General features: G+C 51.5%; 1 protein-coding gene across 2 annotated transcripts in view; it reads left to right on the forward strand.

Moving 5' to 3' along the window:
- Nucleotides 1-16,238, forward strand: part of TEX264 (testis expressed 264, ER-phagy receptor) — a 128,720-nt gene that overhangs the window by 7,701 nt on the left and 104,781 nt on the right. The window contains exon 2 of one of the 2 annotated variants that reach the window (XM_077822677.1): nucleotides 2,636-2,867. The exons of the other annotated variant lie outside the window; for it this stretch is intronic. Within the exon in view, the coding sequence (XP_077678803.1) occupies nucleotides 2,655-2,867 (213 nt within the window). The 5' untranslated portion in view covers nucleotides 2,636-2,654. The remainder of the gene's footprint in view (nucleotides 1-2,635; nucleotides 2,868-16,238) is intronic. 2 annotated transcript variants of the gene reach the window in all.

Consider the following 16,238-nt stretch of genomic DNA (forward strand, 5'->3'; position numbering starts at 1 on the left):
GTGGATAATCTCCCCTCCCTGAGTTCCGAGGTGCCGAGCGTCTGCTCTTGAGTCAGGCCCACATTCACAAGTTGCACCTCTTGAGTTATGGGGAATGAATATTCCACAAGTGGTAGCAGGAAAATCAGGACCTTCAGTACAGGGCCACTCTTCCCAGTTGATCAGCCTTCAGGTTTGCAGCCCTTCCTCTCCCCCTTCTCGCTGCAGCTGTCAGCCCTGTGCTTCCCCGACTTAACTCTGCAGTTGGGGATTGTTGAGTTGTCCTTGTTCCCATGTCAACGCCCCATGACATCAGGAACTAGAGGGTTGTAATATCACAGCAGGAGCTGTTGGGAGGATGAACCCCTTATTCCAACATGAATCTCTTTAGTAACAGCCATGGGAGCAGGCACAAGTACTAGCCATGGAGCTTGCTCTTGGGAGAAATTTCCTATGGAAGGCGCCTCCAGCATGGCCGTTCCTCTTTAAACAGCGAAGTGTATATCTGGCAGCTTTCAGTCTGGGCAGGGAAGGGAAACAGACTCTGGATCAGTCTCTGGGGTCAGCAGCATGGATGTGCTAGGAGCTGTTGAGAAACCCCTGCTCTCTTGGCATACTGGGGGTCCTCTTGTTTCCCCCCATTATCTGCCTGCTGGCTCCCTGGCTGCCTCCTGGGGAGACATCTTTGGAATCAGTTTAATTTCTTTTAGTGGGTTTATTTAATGTCTCGGATCCTGCTTCAGCCACCTCTGTGGTGGAACGTGGCAGCTTTTTAACAGTGCCCAGCAACGCTACACAGCAGTTTAGTACAGGAGACGAAGAAGGACACTGTATGGAATTGGGCCAGGACTTGGGGCAAACAACCCCTCCTTTTTCAAACAGTGCCACAAGGGCCTTAGTGACTATAAATGGTCAGGACCTAAGGGAAATATATGGCTCCCCCCCCAGCCTCATGCTGGGCCGGGGGCCAGCGTTAACACCAGGGGCAGAGAGCTCCACCTACTAAACGGCCAAAAGAATGAGGAGTACTTGTAGCACCTTAGAGACTAATAAATTTGTTAGTCTCTAAGGTGCCACAAGTCCTCCTCATTCTTTTTGCTGATACAGACTAACACGGCTGCTACTCTGCAGCCTGTCACCATGAATAGCCAAAGCAGACTTTACAGGCAGTCTGGGCAACGTAGTGGTAACCCTGAATCTCTCCTGCCGACGTTGTTGGTTACACTGGGGCAGGTGATAATACCACATTGGTAAGAGATGTTCTGAGCCATGGTACCTGCACCACTGCTGGGACAATTCCATCCGCCATGCCACAGATACCCAGGGAGAGCAGCGCCGGGAAAGGTGCTTAGCTCAGACTGCTCCTCTTTTACTGCAATCACATGGAATCTCAATGTGAATTAAGGATAAGAAGCAGCAAAATGTCGTTGGACTTTACATTGAGCCATTGTTTAGCTGGAGTTTGCCAGGAAAGAGCTTCTGAGCATCTGTGAAACATTCATTCAACAGGGCTGCTCTGGTCATGTCTGCACAAGTCTCACCTCCCCAGCCCTCCATGGTCTGCACACATCCTTCCTCCTCCTCCCCCCTTGTGATCTGCACATAGCACTCAACACGTCTTGTTAGGAAAGTTCTGTAAAGGTGCCTTTGAAAGCTGCTTTCTGCAAACACAGTTCCACTGGCTAGTCCCTCGTTCACCCAGTTCTGCCCCATCCCTGCCAGCTGGCATCATCGCATTTGCAGACCTCTGTTTTACACCCCAGGTTCAAACAGGATTTATTGCCCTTGGGTAAGCTGACATTCTGCCTCCATAAATTCCCCCTTCAGCTTCGATGAGTTGCAGTATCATCTTGACAGGTTTCAGAGTAACAGCCGTGTTAGTCTGTATTCGCAAAAAGAAAAGGAGTCCTTGTGGCACCTTAGAGACTAACCAATTTATTTGAGCATGAGCTTTCGTGAGCTACAGCTCACTTCATCAGATGCATACCGTGGAAACTGCAGCAGACTTTATATATACACAGAGAATATGAAACAATACCTCCTCCCACCCCACTGTCCTGCTGGTAATAGCTTATCTAAAGTGAGCATCAGGTTAGGCCATTTCCAGCACAAATCCAGGTTTTCTCACCCTCCACCCCCCCACACAAATTCACTCTCCTGCTGGTGATAGCCCATCCAAAGTGACAACTCTTTACACAATGTGCATGATAATGAAGTTAGGCCATTTCCTGCACAAATCCAGGTTCTCTGACTCCCTCACCCCCCTCCAAAAACCCACCCCCATACACACACAGACTCACTCTCCTGCTGGTAATAGCTCATCCAAACTGACCACTCTCCAAGTTTAAAACCAAGTTAAACCAGAACATCTGGGGGGGGCGGGGGGTAGGAAAAAACAAGAGGAAATAGGCTACCTTGCATAATGACTTAGCCACTCCCAGTCTCTATTTAAGCCTAAATTAATAGTATCCAATTTGCAAATGAATTCCAATTCAGCAGTTTCTCGCTGGAGTCTGGATTTGAAGTTTCTTTGTTTTAAGATAGCGACCTTCATGTCTGTGATTGCGTGACCAGAGAGATTGAAGTGTTCTCCGACTGGTTTATGAATGTTATAATTCTTGACATCTGATTTGTGTCCATTTATTTTTTTACGTAGAGACTGTCCAGTTTGACCAATGTACATGGCAGAGGGGCATTGCTGGCACATGATGATCATCTTGGTTGGTGCCCTGTTCCATCCCAGAGGTGGCTGCATTGCAGGGTCCCTAGGTCCAGTCTCCGTTACTGCTTTGGGATCTGTTTGGCTCTGGCCATGTCAGATCATTCTCCACTTGTCCAGCAGTGCCCTAGCTGGGGAAAAGGGAAGGCACCCCTCATGCTTCACAAAGGTGAGCTGGCTCTCCAGGGGGAAGAGGAATGCAGGGGCTCTGGGGTGCACTCACAGCAGAGCTCTTGGATAACTAATCTCAGCGAGGAGCGATTCTCCAGTCTCCTTGTTGATCTGGAAGGACTGAGCTCAGCCCCCCACTGAGCCCAGAGCTCCACCCAACACGTTGGCTTCTTAGTGCTGCTTCCGCTGGGGGGATGTGGGGCACGTACATTGAGTGGCCTTTAGGAGGATCTTCCCCCATTTCTGTGAGCTGGTTGAGCTCCCACCTCTCCACATCAGTTTTCCTTCTTGGTCTGAGGTGTCCCCATGGGGCATTGCCAGCAGCAATGCCAAGTGCTTTGGGTGCTGAGTAATAACAGGGAGACCTTGGTCTCCAGCGCTGTCCATCTGGCACCATTCATTGATGCTCAGGATGTGATTCTGGGCAGGGCTGAGCACCACAACCCCCCTTTGATTTCAGTGCTGCTTGTTGTGCTTGTGGGAATTATGATTTATATTGGTGTAGTGCCCAGAGGCCCCAGGCAGAATCAGGGCCTTGTTGTGCCTGGTGTTTTATGATATGATCATTAATAATACTTTGCACTTCTACAGCATCGTCCATCCAAACACCTTCAAACACTCAAGTTGTACACAAACAGTGCATCAAAGCACCCATGTGAAACAGGAGGGTGGGATCCTTGTTTTACTGAAGGGGAAACTGCGACAGAGAGGGGCAACGTGATTTGTCCAAAATCACACAGCGAGTCAATGGCAGAGCTAGGAATAGAACCGGGCACTCCCGACTCGCAGTCCTCTGTTCCAGCTACTGGATAACAGCCTGCTGGGGAGACCTGGTCCATTGCCAGGTACAGTGCAGTGCTTGATGGGAGCACAGCACCCGAGATGCCTGCCAGCAGACTTTCAAAGACAAGTCAGGCCAAGCTATTGCAGCATGATCAAAAAACTCCCCATGGCATCAGCCTGCGTGAACGAACTCCTTCACCAGTGCCCGGGCTGTAGATGAAAGGCAGCTGCTTGCCCTCTCCCACGGGATAAGGAAACTGGTTTTGAACAGGGTGTTGCAGTTGGGACGTGAAGCTGCCCCAGTAGAAAGAGGGGGATCTAGGTGGAAAATAGACTGATTTGCGGTATGATTGTCCCGAAAATAACGGTGCTTGAGTGAGATGAGGAATGGCTCAGGGAGACAGAAATGGTCTCCACTGTCTGTGTGTGTGCCCATGGTTGCTAGGAAGAGGTGACAGGGTGTGTGTGTGGTTGCTAGGAAAGGTGATGGGGTGCATGTGTGTGGTTGCTAGGAAGAGGTGTGGGTGGCATGGGGACGCTTGGCATGGAGGGGTGTGGGTGGCACGGGGCACTTGGAATGGAGGGATGCAGGTGGTACAGGTATGCTTGGAATGGAGGGGCACGGGGTGCTCGGAATGGAGGGGTGCGGGTGGCTGGCAGGGGGCGCTTGCAATGGAGGGGCATGGGAGCGCACGGAATGGAGGGGTGTGGGCGGCACGGGGGGGCGCACGGAATGGAGGGGTGTGGGCGGCATGGGGGGCACACGGAATGGAGGGGGGTGGGCGGCATGGGGGGGCGCATGGAATGGAGGGATGCAGGTGGCTGGCAGGGGGCGCTCAGAATGGAGGGGTGTGGGCGGCATGGGGGGGCGCACGGAATGGAGGGGTGTGGGCGGCATGGGGGGGCGCACGGAATGGAGGGATGTGGGTGGCTGGCAGGGGGCGCTCGGAATGGAGGGGTGCGGGTGTCTGGCAGGGGGCAGTACAGACGAATAGTGAGGAAATCCATCACTCTGTGGATCTGCAGTGCTAAATCCTCGCTGAGGGCACAAAGAGCGCCCAGGTACTGGCAAAGCACATGGCTGTAGCTGTGGCAGTGGAATGGCTACAGTCTAGACTGTCACTCGGTCAAACAGCTGGCATTGGCTGGGGAAAGACTGTTTTCCTCACAGCCACCCTTCAATCCTATCTGTAAAATTACCTGGATTTTGTGCAGGTACTTCAATATCTGATCCTTCCGCTGGCGTGAGCTGCCCCCATCCATCTGAGGGGGAGTTGACTCTGAAGTCTGTTGATGGCAAGTGAAAGGGACCTATTCCACTGCTAATTATTTTAGCAGAAACACCAACCTAGTCTGCGGCTGTGGGTGAAGATTGAGTAGAATACTGCCATTTACTGCCCTTCTTCACCCCACTCTAACACCTGCAGTGAGGCTCCATCACCCTTCCCCGTTGTTTCCAAAGCAGCCAGGCTTGGGCGCAGAGGCAGCAGGAAGGAAGGGAGGTCTGCGGCCTGTGGGACACTGGAGCAGGAGGGAAGCTGAGCAGAGCCCAGGTAGGGGATGGGAGATCCGTCTGAGTTTTACTCTGAAGAGGCTGGACTCAGGTGGCGTAGGTCTCTCCTGCCTGTGGGCCTAGCTGATTGTAATGGGTTAGTTGGAGAGGCCAAGCTCTGAGGCTTCTCTCCATCCAGCCCGGGCATGGGCCTCTTGTGTGCTTCACTGAGAGACTTCTGCCACTGCCATCCAGCTGGGAAAATGTCAGGCCCAATCCCCTCTGGCTTTTCCCAGCTTACAGATCAGCAGAGACTTGGCTGGGAGCCCGGCAGGTGCCACCCCCAAGCCATTTCTTTTTTCCAGAATTCTAAACAGCAGCTGGAAGGGCTGCTGGAAGCAGACCCATCACCTCCCCCTGGTCCCTGTTTGCCAGCAGGACTCTGGCTGTTGGGGAAACCTGAAAATCTCCAGAACAATGAGTGCTTGCATGGACTTTTAATCCCCACTTATTCCTTATGAACAAAGGAGAGTGCGGTCATGGTCTTAGAACAGCGGGACTAGAATGCAGCATGGGCCACCAAGCCTTGTTTTAAGAAGACATGCTGATCTTCCTGTTGGAGCACATCAAAGCAGCTCCAACCGTAGGGGGTGCTGTGGGATAAAGACAGCTTTGTACATTTCACTTGGTGGCTGTTTTCATTCAAGTAGCCCCGCTTCTGAGCACAGACTGAATTGCCAAGCGCTGGTTCTAAGACACTCTCTGTCTGTTGCTCCTCACCGTGGTATCGTTCCTCTGGGATGGGTTCCCCTGGCCCAGGCAGGAATAAGCGAGGTTGCTCCTACGTGAGTCTAAGCTGATTTTTCGGGCTTGTCGAGGAAGGACAGGCTGTGAGACCTTTGGAGGTCCTTGGAGGGAAGGTGCTGTAGAAACGAAGGAGAGGGCCAGAATTGGCCTTAGTGCTGAACTTCAATTGGAGGGAGCTGGGGGCAGTTACAGAGCTCCTGTCCCTTATTCCACTGCGTGCTGAAACCCTCCTCTCTGGACTGTTATCGTTATTGTTATTTGTATTACGCTAGCCGCTAGGATCCCTAGGCATGGACCAGGACCCCATTGTGTCAGGCACTGGACAAACACAGCACAGCAAGATGGTCCCTGCCACAAGGGGTTGAGAATCTGAGTAGAAGGCAAGAGACAACCGATGGGTACAGACAAGGGGGGAGGACATGGAAACAGTGAACCAACATTGGTCTGTGTGATAGGCTGTGGTCTCAGCACACCAGCAGCCCAGCCAGGGTCCAGTTTTACATGGGCAAAGGAGAGCGTTCAGGAGGGTTTTGAAGTGGAACAAAGAAGGGGCTTTACAAATGTTTATGGTGAGTGCCCCCTTAGCATGTGGGGCAGCATGAGGGAAAGCAGGTGCGTGGGTGATGGAGACTGGCGCGTTGAGCCCATTGGAGGTGAGCGTCAGCAGCTTGCTAAGGAACGAGCGTGCCCCTGGCTGTAGTCCGGTCTCTCTCCGTGTTAGTGCACAGGGTGGGTATGCAGGCAGTGTTCTTGGAAGACAGCCCTGATCAGAAAGGGGAGGCCCTGAGACAGTTCTGCTTGCCTTTGGCTGTTTCTTAGCCTGCCACGCTCCAAATGCCATTCCATTGTGCATTCTCAGCACCATCGTCAGCTGTGTCCTGAAGCTGCCACCATAGAGAAAACTCTGCAATATGTTCTGCATGCTCCTGCCAGCGTTGCTTGGGTTTGATCCTCTCTTGTCCCTCTTTTTGTAGCAATACTTGTGTAAAAGAAGGTTTATTATTTACTGAGGGGTTGGGCTCAATCCTGGAAACCCCCATGTTGAAGTCAAAGGGGAGCTGGGTCCTGTCACAGAGTGACTGGCCCTTTAAGGGGAGATGTGTCCTGCTCCACAGGGGATACCCTTTAATCATCTCCCCAGGTGGAGGGAATGAGCAGAGGCAGGTCATGTAGCTAAAATCCACCTTCAGATTGGAGATGAGAGAAGGCTGTAGTGGAAGGGAGATTCCAGATAGGAAACCCTGGGAGGTGCTGCATGATGCAGAGCAGGGAGGACTGGGAGGAACTGGAGGGCTTTATGAGCTGCTCTACAGCAAGAGATGTGCCTTAGCTCCCAGGTGCGGCTGGGGGACAGCCTGCATGGAGCTGGATCCAGTGAGGAAGGCTGGAGTGGGAGAACAAGCCTGCCAGAAGAACGCCTCAGCAGGCCCAGGGCTCGGCAGCTGCTGAGGGTTGGGAGCCAACTAGGAAGGTTGGGGGAATTCTTGTTTCCTTGTGACCTCTGCTAATAAACGCTGGCCCCAAAAAGGGATGTGACTCAACATATGAAAGAAAGCCTGTGCCAAAGGTATTGGGAAGCCCAAGGGGGAGGGAACTGAGGCAGCTGCTAGCCCAAAGCCAGCTCAGGTATGCCGCAGCACTACCTGCCTGATCAGCTGTAGGAGTTTCTGCCTAAATGCTTGGTTCTCATGCAGTAGCAGGGTGCTGGGTTTGGGTTCCCAGCTCTGCAAGGAGCTGGGCATGCCCCTGCCACACTGTGCTCCTGGCTCACACTAAAATAAAAGCCCAGCTGAGATCGGATTCCACTGGAAAACCTCTTTGGGAAACAGCAATGGAAGGTTTAGTCCTAAAGAGTAAGGAGACCTGGTGGATAGAGAGCCAGTCTGGGAGACCTGCTCCTTTCCTGTCCCTGGATGACCTTGGGCAAGTCATAGCTGCTCTATGCCTCAGTTTCCCATTTGTATGTTGGGGGTTGTGAGGACAAAGACATTGGGATCAGGAGGCACTGCGATGGCTGCTGTGGAGCTGGGGACCATATGTGTACCTGACACAGAACCAGCTCTGCATCTCTCAGTCACGCTCCATCGAGCTGCGCTAGAACTGGGAAGCAGCAAGGTTCCCGCTGCCAACAGCCGAAGGGCAAGCAGGAGCCAGCACGGCAGAGCAAACAGCCCAGATGTGCTTCTCAGTGCCACCCCTGCACCAGGTACGTCTGGAACGTCATCACTTCACGGAGATCGTGCCTGGTAGGGGGGGCAGCAGCGGAGGTTTGTCCGGCCCCACGTACCTGGTACGTTGGGCAGTGCTTAGTGATCAAACAATCCGGTGGGGCTAAGGCTGCTGATATCAGCTGATAAAACGGAGTGCGTTTCACTGGATCCCTTCCTGGAGGTTGAGAGCGCATGACTGGGGCCATGCTCTCAGCTGGCACCTGTGTTCGTGCCTTACAGGGCACATCTGCCCCACCCCCTTCCTGGGGCCAAGGCTCCCCAGGGCCCGTGGAACCAATGTGGTGCTGATGGGCGGGGATGGCCAGTGCAAGGGGATGAACACCTCTTGCGGATCATGTGGCACGGCTCTGGGGGGCAGGCTTCTGAAAGTGGGGAAGTGGATCAGGGCCAGTGGATCCAGCTATTCTGCCTTGCAGGGAGGGCTGAGGAACAGCCTTGGACCCCCATGACACCTTCCTAACCAGTCCCCATCTCAAGTGCCCATTTCAGCCCAGCGAAAGGTTGCCCTGTTGTGTGCAGATCAGGTCCTTGTCCCCTGGACGTGCCCAGTTGCTGACTGCTGAGGCAGGCTTTGCAGTGCAGGATGAGAGAGGCCTTGCCTAAAAATGTGCTCCAGGGACACCATCCATCTCTGATGTGTCTGTAGTTCCGGACCAACCGGCCCCCAGTACATCAGCTGTCCCCCTCGGGGGTGCTGCCTCTCGCCAGGGCCCCGGGGAGCCTCCAGAAATATTCTTTTCCAAATTGGGACTGCAGAAAAGAAGGGATCTTTCCCCACCCTGCTGCCCCCTTCCTATGTTCCCACTCATCCCTCCTCCCTGCCTCTGGGGTAATTCAGAGCCTCCTCCCCAGAAGGAACCCACTGCTTGGTAATAGAGGCTGCTCCTGTTCAGGGCTGGCCCAGTGTTCCTGATGGTGGCCAGTGGCCAGAAATAGACGCCTTTGTCATGAGACAGTGGAAATAGCTGGCTGCCTGCCTGGGGCTCTGTGGGCAGAGGACGCACTCTCTCTGAGCAGCTGGGGGCAGGGAGGACAGTGGCACCTGCCATGCTGTGGGGGAAAAGGGCCCTGGAGTCCAGCTCTCCAAAGTAGTACTCTGTTCTAAGCTGTTTAGATTCCCCAACCCCCAAGGAGGCAATCCTGTTGGGTGTGGGTGGGTTAAGCACCAGGTGTTGGGCCCAACCTTTGGCAGCAACAAAGGGTCAGTTACCTCGTGCACACAGGGCTTAGGAGATGTCAGGACAGTCCATAAATGAGGGGGTGTCTACACCCAGAAAGTGGGCGGGGTGTTGCTTGGGGTGTCCCAAAAGGTGTAACTAGGAGGAAGGGGAGAATGTTAACTAAAGAGTGAACAGAAGGAAAAACGTCCTGCTAGGGTTGGGGATCTCTTAGGCTGTGGAATTGTCTCCCCAAGGAAGAGGGGAGAGGCCCCGTTGCTTGATGTGTTTCAGAGTGGTCTGGATAAAGCTCCAGTGAATGTCTAGCAGAGACTGATCCTTCCCAGGCTCCTGATGGGTGGATGAGATGATTCTCTGAGCACTGCCCAAGTGTATAGGACAAATGCAGACACTGCAGTCATGGCACCAATCCCCAAAGCCTGATTTTCATGCACTCACACATCCACCCATCTGAACAACTTGCGACTTGTTTTCTTGGTTCAGTGACTTGATGTTTGTGCAGACATGCAGGATTTTAGAAGGGGAGGGAATGGCCGTTCTGGATCTCTGTTAATATTGGTTTGCTATTTAGGCTTAGAAGGAACATGGAGACATAGGCATTCCAGGCTGGATCAGACCCAGGGTCCTTCTAGCCTGCTGTCCTGTTTCTGATAGGGGCCAGCACCAGGTGTCGCAGAGGACGGTGTAAAAACCCTGCAGTAGCAGATGGGGTAATCTGTCCTCACATTAGTCTCATCCTGGTGTCTAAGGCCTGCTCTACACTACAGAGTTAGGTTGATGTAAGGCAGCTTACGTCACCCTGGTTGTCAGTGTGTGCACTACAGCCTTGCTTCCACTGATTTAAGTGCCCTACTACACCAACATAATACCTCCACTTCCATAGGGCCTATGTCAGTGTAGTTAGGGCGATGCAGTGTCTGTGTAGACACTGCATTGCTTAGGTGGGCTGCTAACTGTCATTCTTGTCAATTTCACGGGTCCATGCTGGAGCTGTGAAATTGACAAGAAGCTGGGTTGTCACTGTGGAGGGGGAGGGGCTCCAGCTAAAGCCTGGCTGCCCCTGGGCTTCCCGCTTCCAGTTGACCTGCAGCCGCCCTGCTCAGAGCCTGACTGCCCTCTGGGTCCCACTCTCAATCCAGCTCTCTGCCCAGGCTCCCCATTCTGAGCCGGGCTCTCTCCGCTCTGTACTTAGCTCCCTGCCAGGAGCCCAGCTGCCCCTGGGCTCTCAGCCCCCTCCCGCCACTGCCCCTCTTAAGTCAGTGTAAGTGCTCCTGGTGAGGACGTGCACCATCTACAGAAGCAGGGTAGTGTGGACATCAACCACCACAGTAATTACCTAACATAGGTCGACTTGCGTTTCTAGTGTAGACGAGCGGCTTAGCCCCTGACGCCTGCGGTTTAATATCCCTTCCCAAATTTTCATGTTTAATAACAACAACTATGGTGGTTCTTGTTACCCATAATCATGTCCAATCCCTTTTTTAATCTTGGTAATTTCTTGGCCTCACCGACTTCCTATGCCAATTACTTACTGCATGGCTGAATTAGTTTGTTACCTGTTTGTTTGACTGGCTGCCCGAATTGAAGCAGTAACTGTATAGGAGCAAAAAGAAAAAGAGTAATTGTGGCACCTTAGAGACTAACAAATTTATCTGAGCATAAGCTTTAGGTCTCCTAAAAGTGTCAATTCTTCAACAAAAAAACTTCAAAAACAGACTCCAACGAGAGACTGCTGAATTGGAATTAATTTGCAAACTGGACACCATTAATTTAGGCTTGAATAAAGACTGGGAGTGGATGTGTCATTACACAAAGTAAAACTATTTCCCCATGTTTGTTTCCCCCCCCGCGCTGTTCCTCAGACGTTCTTGTCAACTCCTGGAAATGGCCCACCTTGATTATCACTACAAAAGGTTTTTTTTTCTCTCCTGCTGGTAATAACTCACCTTACCTGATCACTCTCCTTACAGTGTGTATGGTAACGCCCATTGTTTCATGTTCTCTGTGTATATAAAATCTCCCCACTGTATTTTCCATTGCATGTATCCGATGAAGTGAGCTGTAGCTCACGAAAGCTTATGCTCAAATAAATTTGTTAGTCTCTAAGGTGCCACAAGTACTCCTTTTCTTTTTGCGGATACAGACTAACACGGCTGCTGCTCTGAAACCTGTATAGGAGCACTTCATGTTGCTGGGCAGTGATTTCTGTCATTGTACGATTGTTTAAATGTGAGGCACCTGTAAATTTGTGTGTGTGTGTGTGCTTTTGTTTTTGACACCTGAAGTAAAAAATAAATATTCGATCACACCACTGCTTCACGATATGATAGTTGCACTGTTATGCCTGTCATGACCCTCAGGTCTCAAGCCTGGGGTAACAGGGAGTGGCCCCACTCAACCCTCCACCTGTTAGCCTGGGACCCATGAAGCTCAGCCCCAGTTTGAGGCTCCACCCCGAGGTCCTGTTGGCAGAGTCCCTGAGCAGCTGATTGGCCTGCTGGCCCTATGTAAGGCAGCAGCAGGAATGGAACAGGAAGCTGTTTGAACTGGGCTCCATCCTGCTCTGGACTGTTGTGCCTTGTGTTTCCGGCTCCAGCTCTGGCTTGATTTCCTGACATCCTGAGCCGGCGTGACTCCTGGCATCTGGCTCGTGATTCTGATCTCCAGTTTGTCTCCTACCTGTGATCCCTGGTATCCTGACCTGGCCTGACTCTGGTCCCAGTGTGTGGTTCTGACTTCCTGGTATCCTGACCCAGCTGACTCTGTCTCATGACTGTGGACTGCAGCTCTGACCATTAGGTCTGGACGCCTGTGACCTGGCTGTGACAGCCTCATGAAAGGTTGAATTATTTGCTACTGACGTTAACTAACCATCAAACAATCTTTGACATGCACACACTTAGTAGCTCCTACATAATATTTTCAGAATAATGGAGAAGGGATTTAACAGAAAAAAATTAAAATTGAATACTTTCAGTCCCAGTTGTAGAGGCAAGGTGGAAGAGGGAATATCTTTTATTGGGCCAACTTCTGTTGGTGAGAGATTCAGACTTGCGTACTCTCACTGATTTCTTCAGGTCACCCACTAGTCTCCTGGGACGCACAATGCTAATCCCAAATATAGATCCCTATCGCCACCTGCTGGAGAAGGGATTGAACTGCAGTGCCAAAGCCACAGGGCAATCTTGCTGCATGTATTATTCAAAGTAAACAGAAGATTGCCTGCTAAATTCACTTAAAAATTAAAAAAAAACAAACTAATGAGCTGCCAAGGCTGTGCTGCTAGCAATTTGCTTTTTGTTTAATAAAATCCTATCTACTTACAGCTTAATTTACTTCACTCAGTATTTATCTTTGTTTTATCTGCCTCAAAACAGGAATTGTGAGTACTTAAATAAAGGGATTGAAAGGATGTTTCATTTTCCTGGAGCTTGGCCTCTGCTGAAATGCTCTTTAGTCACTTCTTAAAGCAACAGTTTCAGAATTGTGACAGAGATTCCTGCAGCACTTTAATAATAATTGAGCCCATGTCCCCAGGAATCAGGCCAGGATTGGATGCTGCAGACTAGTCTCCACAGCTTTGTCTAGTTTTAAGTGATTCAAGCAGTGCGGCTTCTCTGATGTCCCTTGGGAGACTGTTCCACAGTTGTATATATCTCACTGTTAGCAAGCTTTTGCTGCTATTTTGGCCTAAATTGTCCTTTGCTCAATTTCAGCTGTGATTCCTAGTTATACTTTAAGGGATTGAATAATTCCTCTCCTTCCAGGGCTTTACATCCTTCTAGAAACAATAGTCACATCTGCCTGGATGGAGTGTTCTCTGTATGTTTTCCTAGCCTCATCAAGACTGTGTGGGCTGGTGTAGTGTAGATCCTTGGCATTCTGCAGCTGGAGATCAATCTTTGAAAAAGCAGCTTTGGCTGTGAAGTGGGGAGTCAAGTTCCGTCCCCCTAATGCTGGAATGTGTAACTCTGCAGGGAATCCAGAATGCTCAGCTGTGTGTCATAGATCCTGCACTGCTGATGGAGTCTCATCTGGGTCAAGTGGCAGGTAATTTGGAGAAAATAAGGTCTGATGAGTTCTGTATCCTCTGTTGCCATAAAGTTCCAAATGGTTTGCAGTGTAGTGACAGCTCTGAAATCCTAGGTTGCCAGGAGATTGCTGCAATCCACATGTGAATCTGTTTAGTAGTGAATCTCTTTATTACAGGAATCAGATAACAATACCGACTGGTTTTTCACTGATCCTTCTTTACCACAATTGGGCTCCATTCTCTGCTTAGCTCCAAAAATATGATCTGAAGAAAATGTGGTGGTCTTTCCATAGCAGAGCTCTGCACGCAGGTCCCTCGTGTGGCACAGGGTGGCAGCAGTGTGCTGTTTGAACCAGATCTTTGCTCCATGGCTTGTTAGCTAGCATTGCTTGTGAGAGTCCCTTTGTACATTTGCAGCTGCCTTTAGAAAAAAGAATATTCTTATGCTGTGGCATCAAAGCGCATCTCTAGGAGTGTGTGGGAGTGAGGGGAAGGAAGGGCAAGGAATCCTGCGAGGTACAGATCCGCTACAGGAGAACAGCGCAGGCAGTTGAGAGAGAGCGCACATAATTGGAGGCATGATTTTGAGCTGAATCAGGCTCAGATCACTTTGGAAAGTCCGGGGGCTGGCTAAAGGAGGGAGAGGGAACCCTCCCACCGCTGGACCAGACATGGGCCGCTTTGTGGTGGAGCCGCTTAGCTGGTTTCTCCTTGGAGCAGAACAGCTGGGGGATGTTTCCAATAGAGCCTGGGACTGGAGGAGGCCACGGGCTGCACTCCGGAGGCCCTGTTGGCCACATGAATGGGGAAGCAGGCCCAGTGCTGCTGAGCCCTCAGCCTCTGCATCCCAGCTGTCCTCCCCTTTGATAGCATCACTCAGGAAGTGAGCACCTCAGGCCTGCCCTGCTGCTCCTTCTCTTTTGACCCATGCTTCTTGGAAGGAGGCCCGTGTCCCACAGAGTCCCCAAGGCAGGTGAAGCTGCCATAATTACCACCCGACCAGCTGGTCTCTGAGTTTCTGTATTGTAGAAAGAGGGATTGGAGATGGGCACTGTAACCCACTGGTGTAATTTGCACCTTCCCTATGACTCATGCCACCCCCACCATGGAATCACATGCTGATTTGAGCAGATGCAGGCAAGATTTGTCACCTGAGGTGGCATGAGTTTGCAGGGCTCAGCTCTCTGTCCCTCACCAGCTGTAGTTAAAGGAGAAACCCAGGACCAAGAAAGCACAGATGCCATCTCTGCTTCCCAAGCATAGTGAATTCGGTGCTGCCGAAAGGGGTTACCAGCCCTGGAGCCTGAAGTCCTCTCGCTAGAGGGCAGGGAGAGCAAAGGTGGCAGCTGTGCAAAGCGTTGCTACGCAGCTCTGCCAACATGCCCCCGTGGGGCACAGTGGGATACCTTTCTCCAGGGCCCAGTCCGTCCTTAACGCCTCTACTAAGCTTGGCAACGGGGTCACTGAGTGATTGTGTGATGCAGATACCAGTGCACTGGGAGCTAGCCTGAGATCCACCAACTCATTTCATGTAGGAGCCACAGACCAACATGCCTCAGTTTTGGTCCCTATTGGGCTGGATTTCATGGGATGATCTAGAAGTGAAGGGCTCTCTCTCCCATTACCGTGAGCCAGCCTGTCTCCCCCTGAGTTCTCTGCTCTGTTGTCTCCCCAGAGACTCATGAGGATCTGTGCTCCCAAGGGCTCCTGCGGTGTCAGGGATTGTGCAGCTTTGATGGCTGTGTACAGTGGAATGTCCCGTGCCTGAGCTGCACTGTCTGTCTGTATTGGAGGCTAGAATGCTGAGTGGGGGAGCAGGCAGAGATCTGAGGGTTTGGAAACAGCTGGTCGTAGGTCTGCAGGTTGTCTGTCATATCTGATTTCTGATGGCTGAATGTCAGGTAGTTGACCAATGGTTGCCTAAGGTGCTTTTATGATAACCCCAGCGGTATGCCTCTGTAGTGCAATTGACAAGCCCCTGTCTTGGACACGGACAGAGAGAGCTGTCTGGGGTGTGTAAGAACTCTGGGCTCTTATCTCCCTGATTCATTGTCCCCCTCCCCATCCATGCGCACTGTCTGCCTCCCATCTTTCTGCTGTGTCGGTCTTGTCTTTCCCCCCACCTTGTCTCTCTCTGAGGACCCTGTTTCTCCCCTGCATGCTAGAGCCATTTGTCAACACAGTGATTCAAACTGATGAGCTTCTAGGAACCACTTCCCCAAAATGATTAAGTAGATTGTTCTTCAGGGGCCTCCTGGCTCAGTTCTCCTGGTGTAGGCAAGGGGACTTGGGGGAATTCACCAATCCGTGAGAATTGCGGCTTCTTAAGTAGACAAATATAGTGCAGTCTTCTCCTGAAGACGATATTGTTGGAGTTGAGAACAGTGCATGTCCCTCACCCACCATTGTGCCTCAACCCGGGTGCTCTCTACCCAGGAAGGAGAGGGGCCAGGGTCACGGATGGTGGCCCTGATTGTAGTCAATGCCTCCCTTATCTGAAATGGGCTGCATTCTTGGAAGGAGGGTGCTGGGCTTAGAACTTGCTGTTTTTCTGGCCTCTGAGAACGTCCCGGCTATGGCGATCTTCTCTTTAAGTTGACAGCCCCTTGTTCTGAGAGGTGTCATGTTCTGGGATTGCTTGGAGGCAGTCAGGGTTTGTGGAAACGGGCTGGAAACCCTCTAATGCAGTGGTTTTCAACCTTTTCTCATTTGTGGAGCCTGAAAAAATTTAGAATGGAGGTGCGGACCCCTTTGAAAATCTTAGACGTAGTCTGCAGACGCCCAGGGGTCCACAGACCACAGTTTGAGAACCACTGTTTTATGGTAACGACAACCTTTCACGGAC

Source organism: Eretmochelys imbricata, chromosome 7 (assembly GCF_965152235.1).
Source record: "Eretmochelys imbricata isolate rEreImb1 chromosome 7, rEreImb1.hap1, whole genome shotgun sequence".
NCBI classification, from domain to species: domain Eukaryota; kingdom Metazoa; phylum Chordata; order Testudines; family Cheloniidae; genus Eretmochelys; species Eretmochelys imbricata.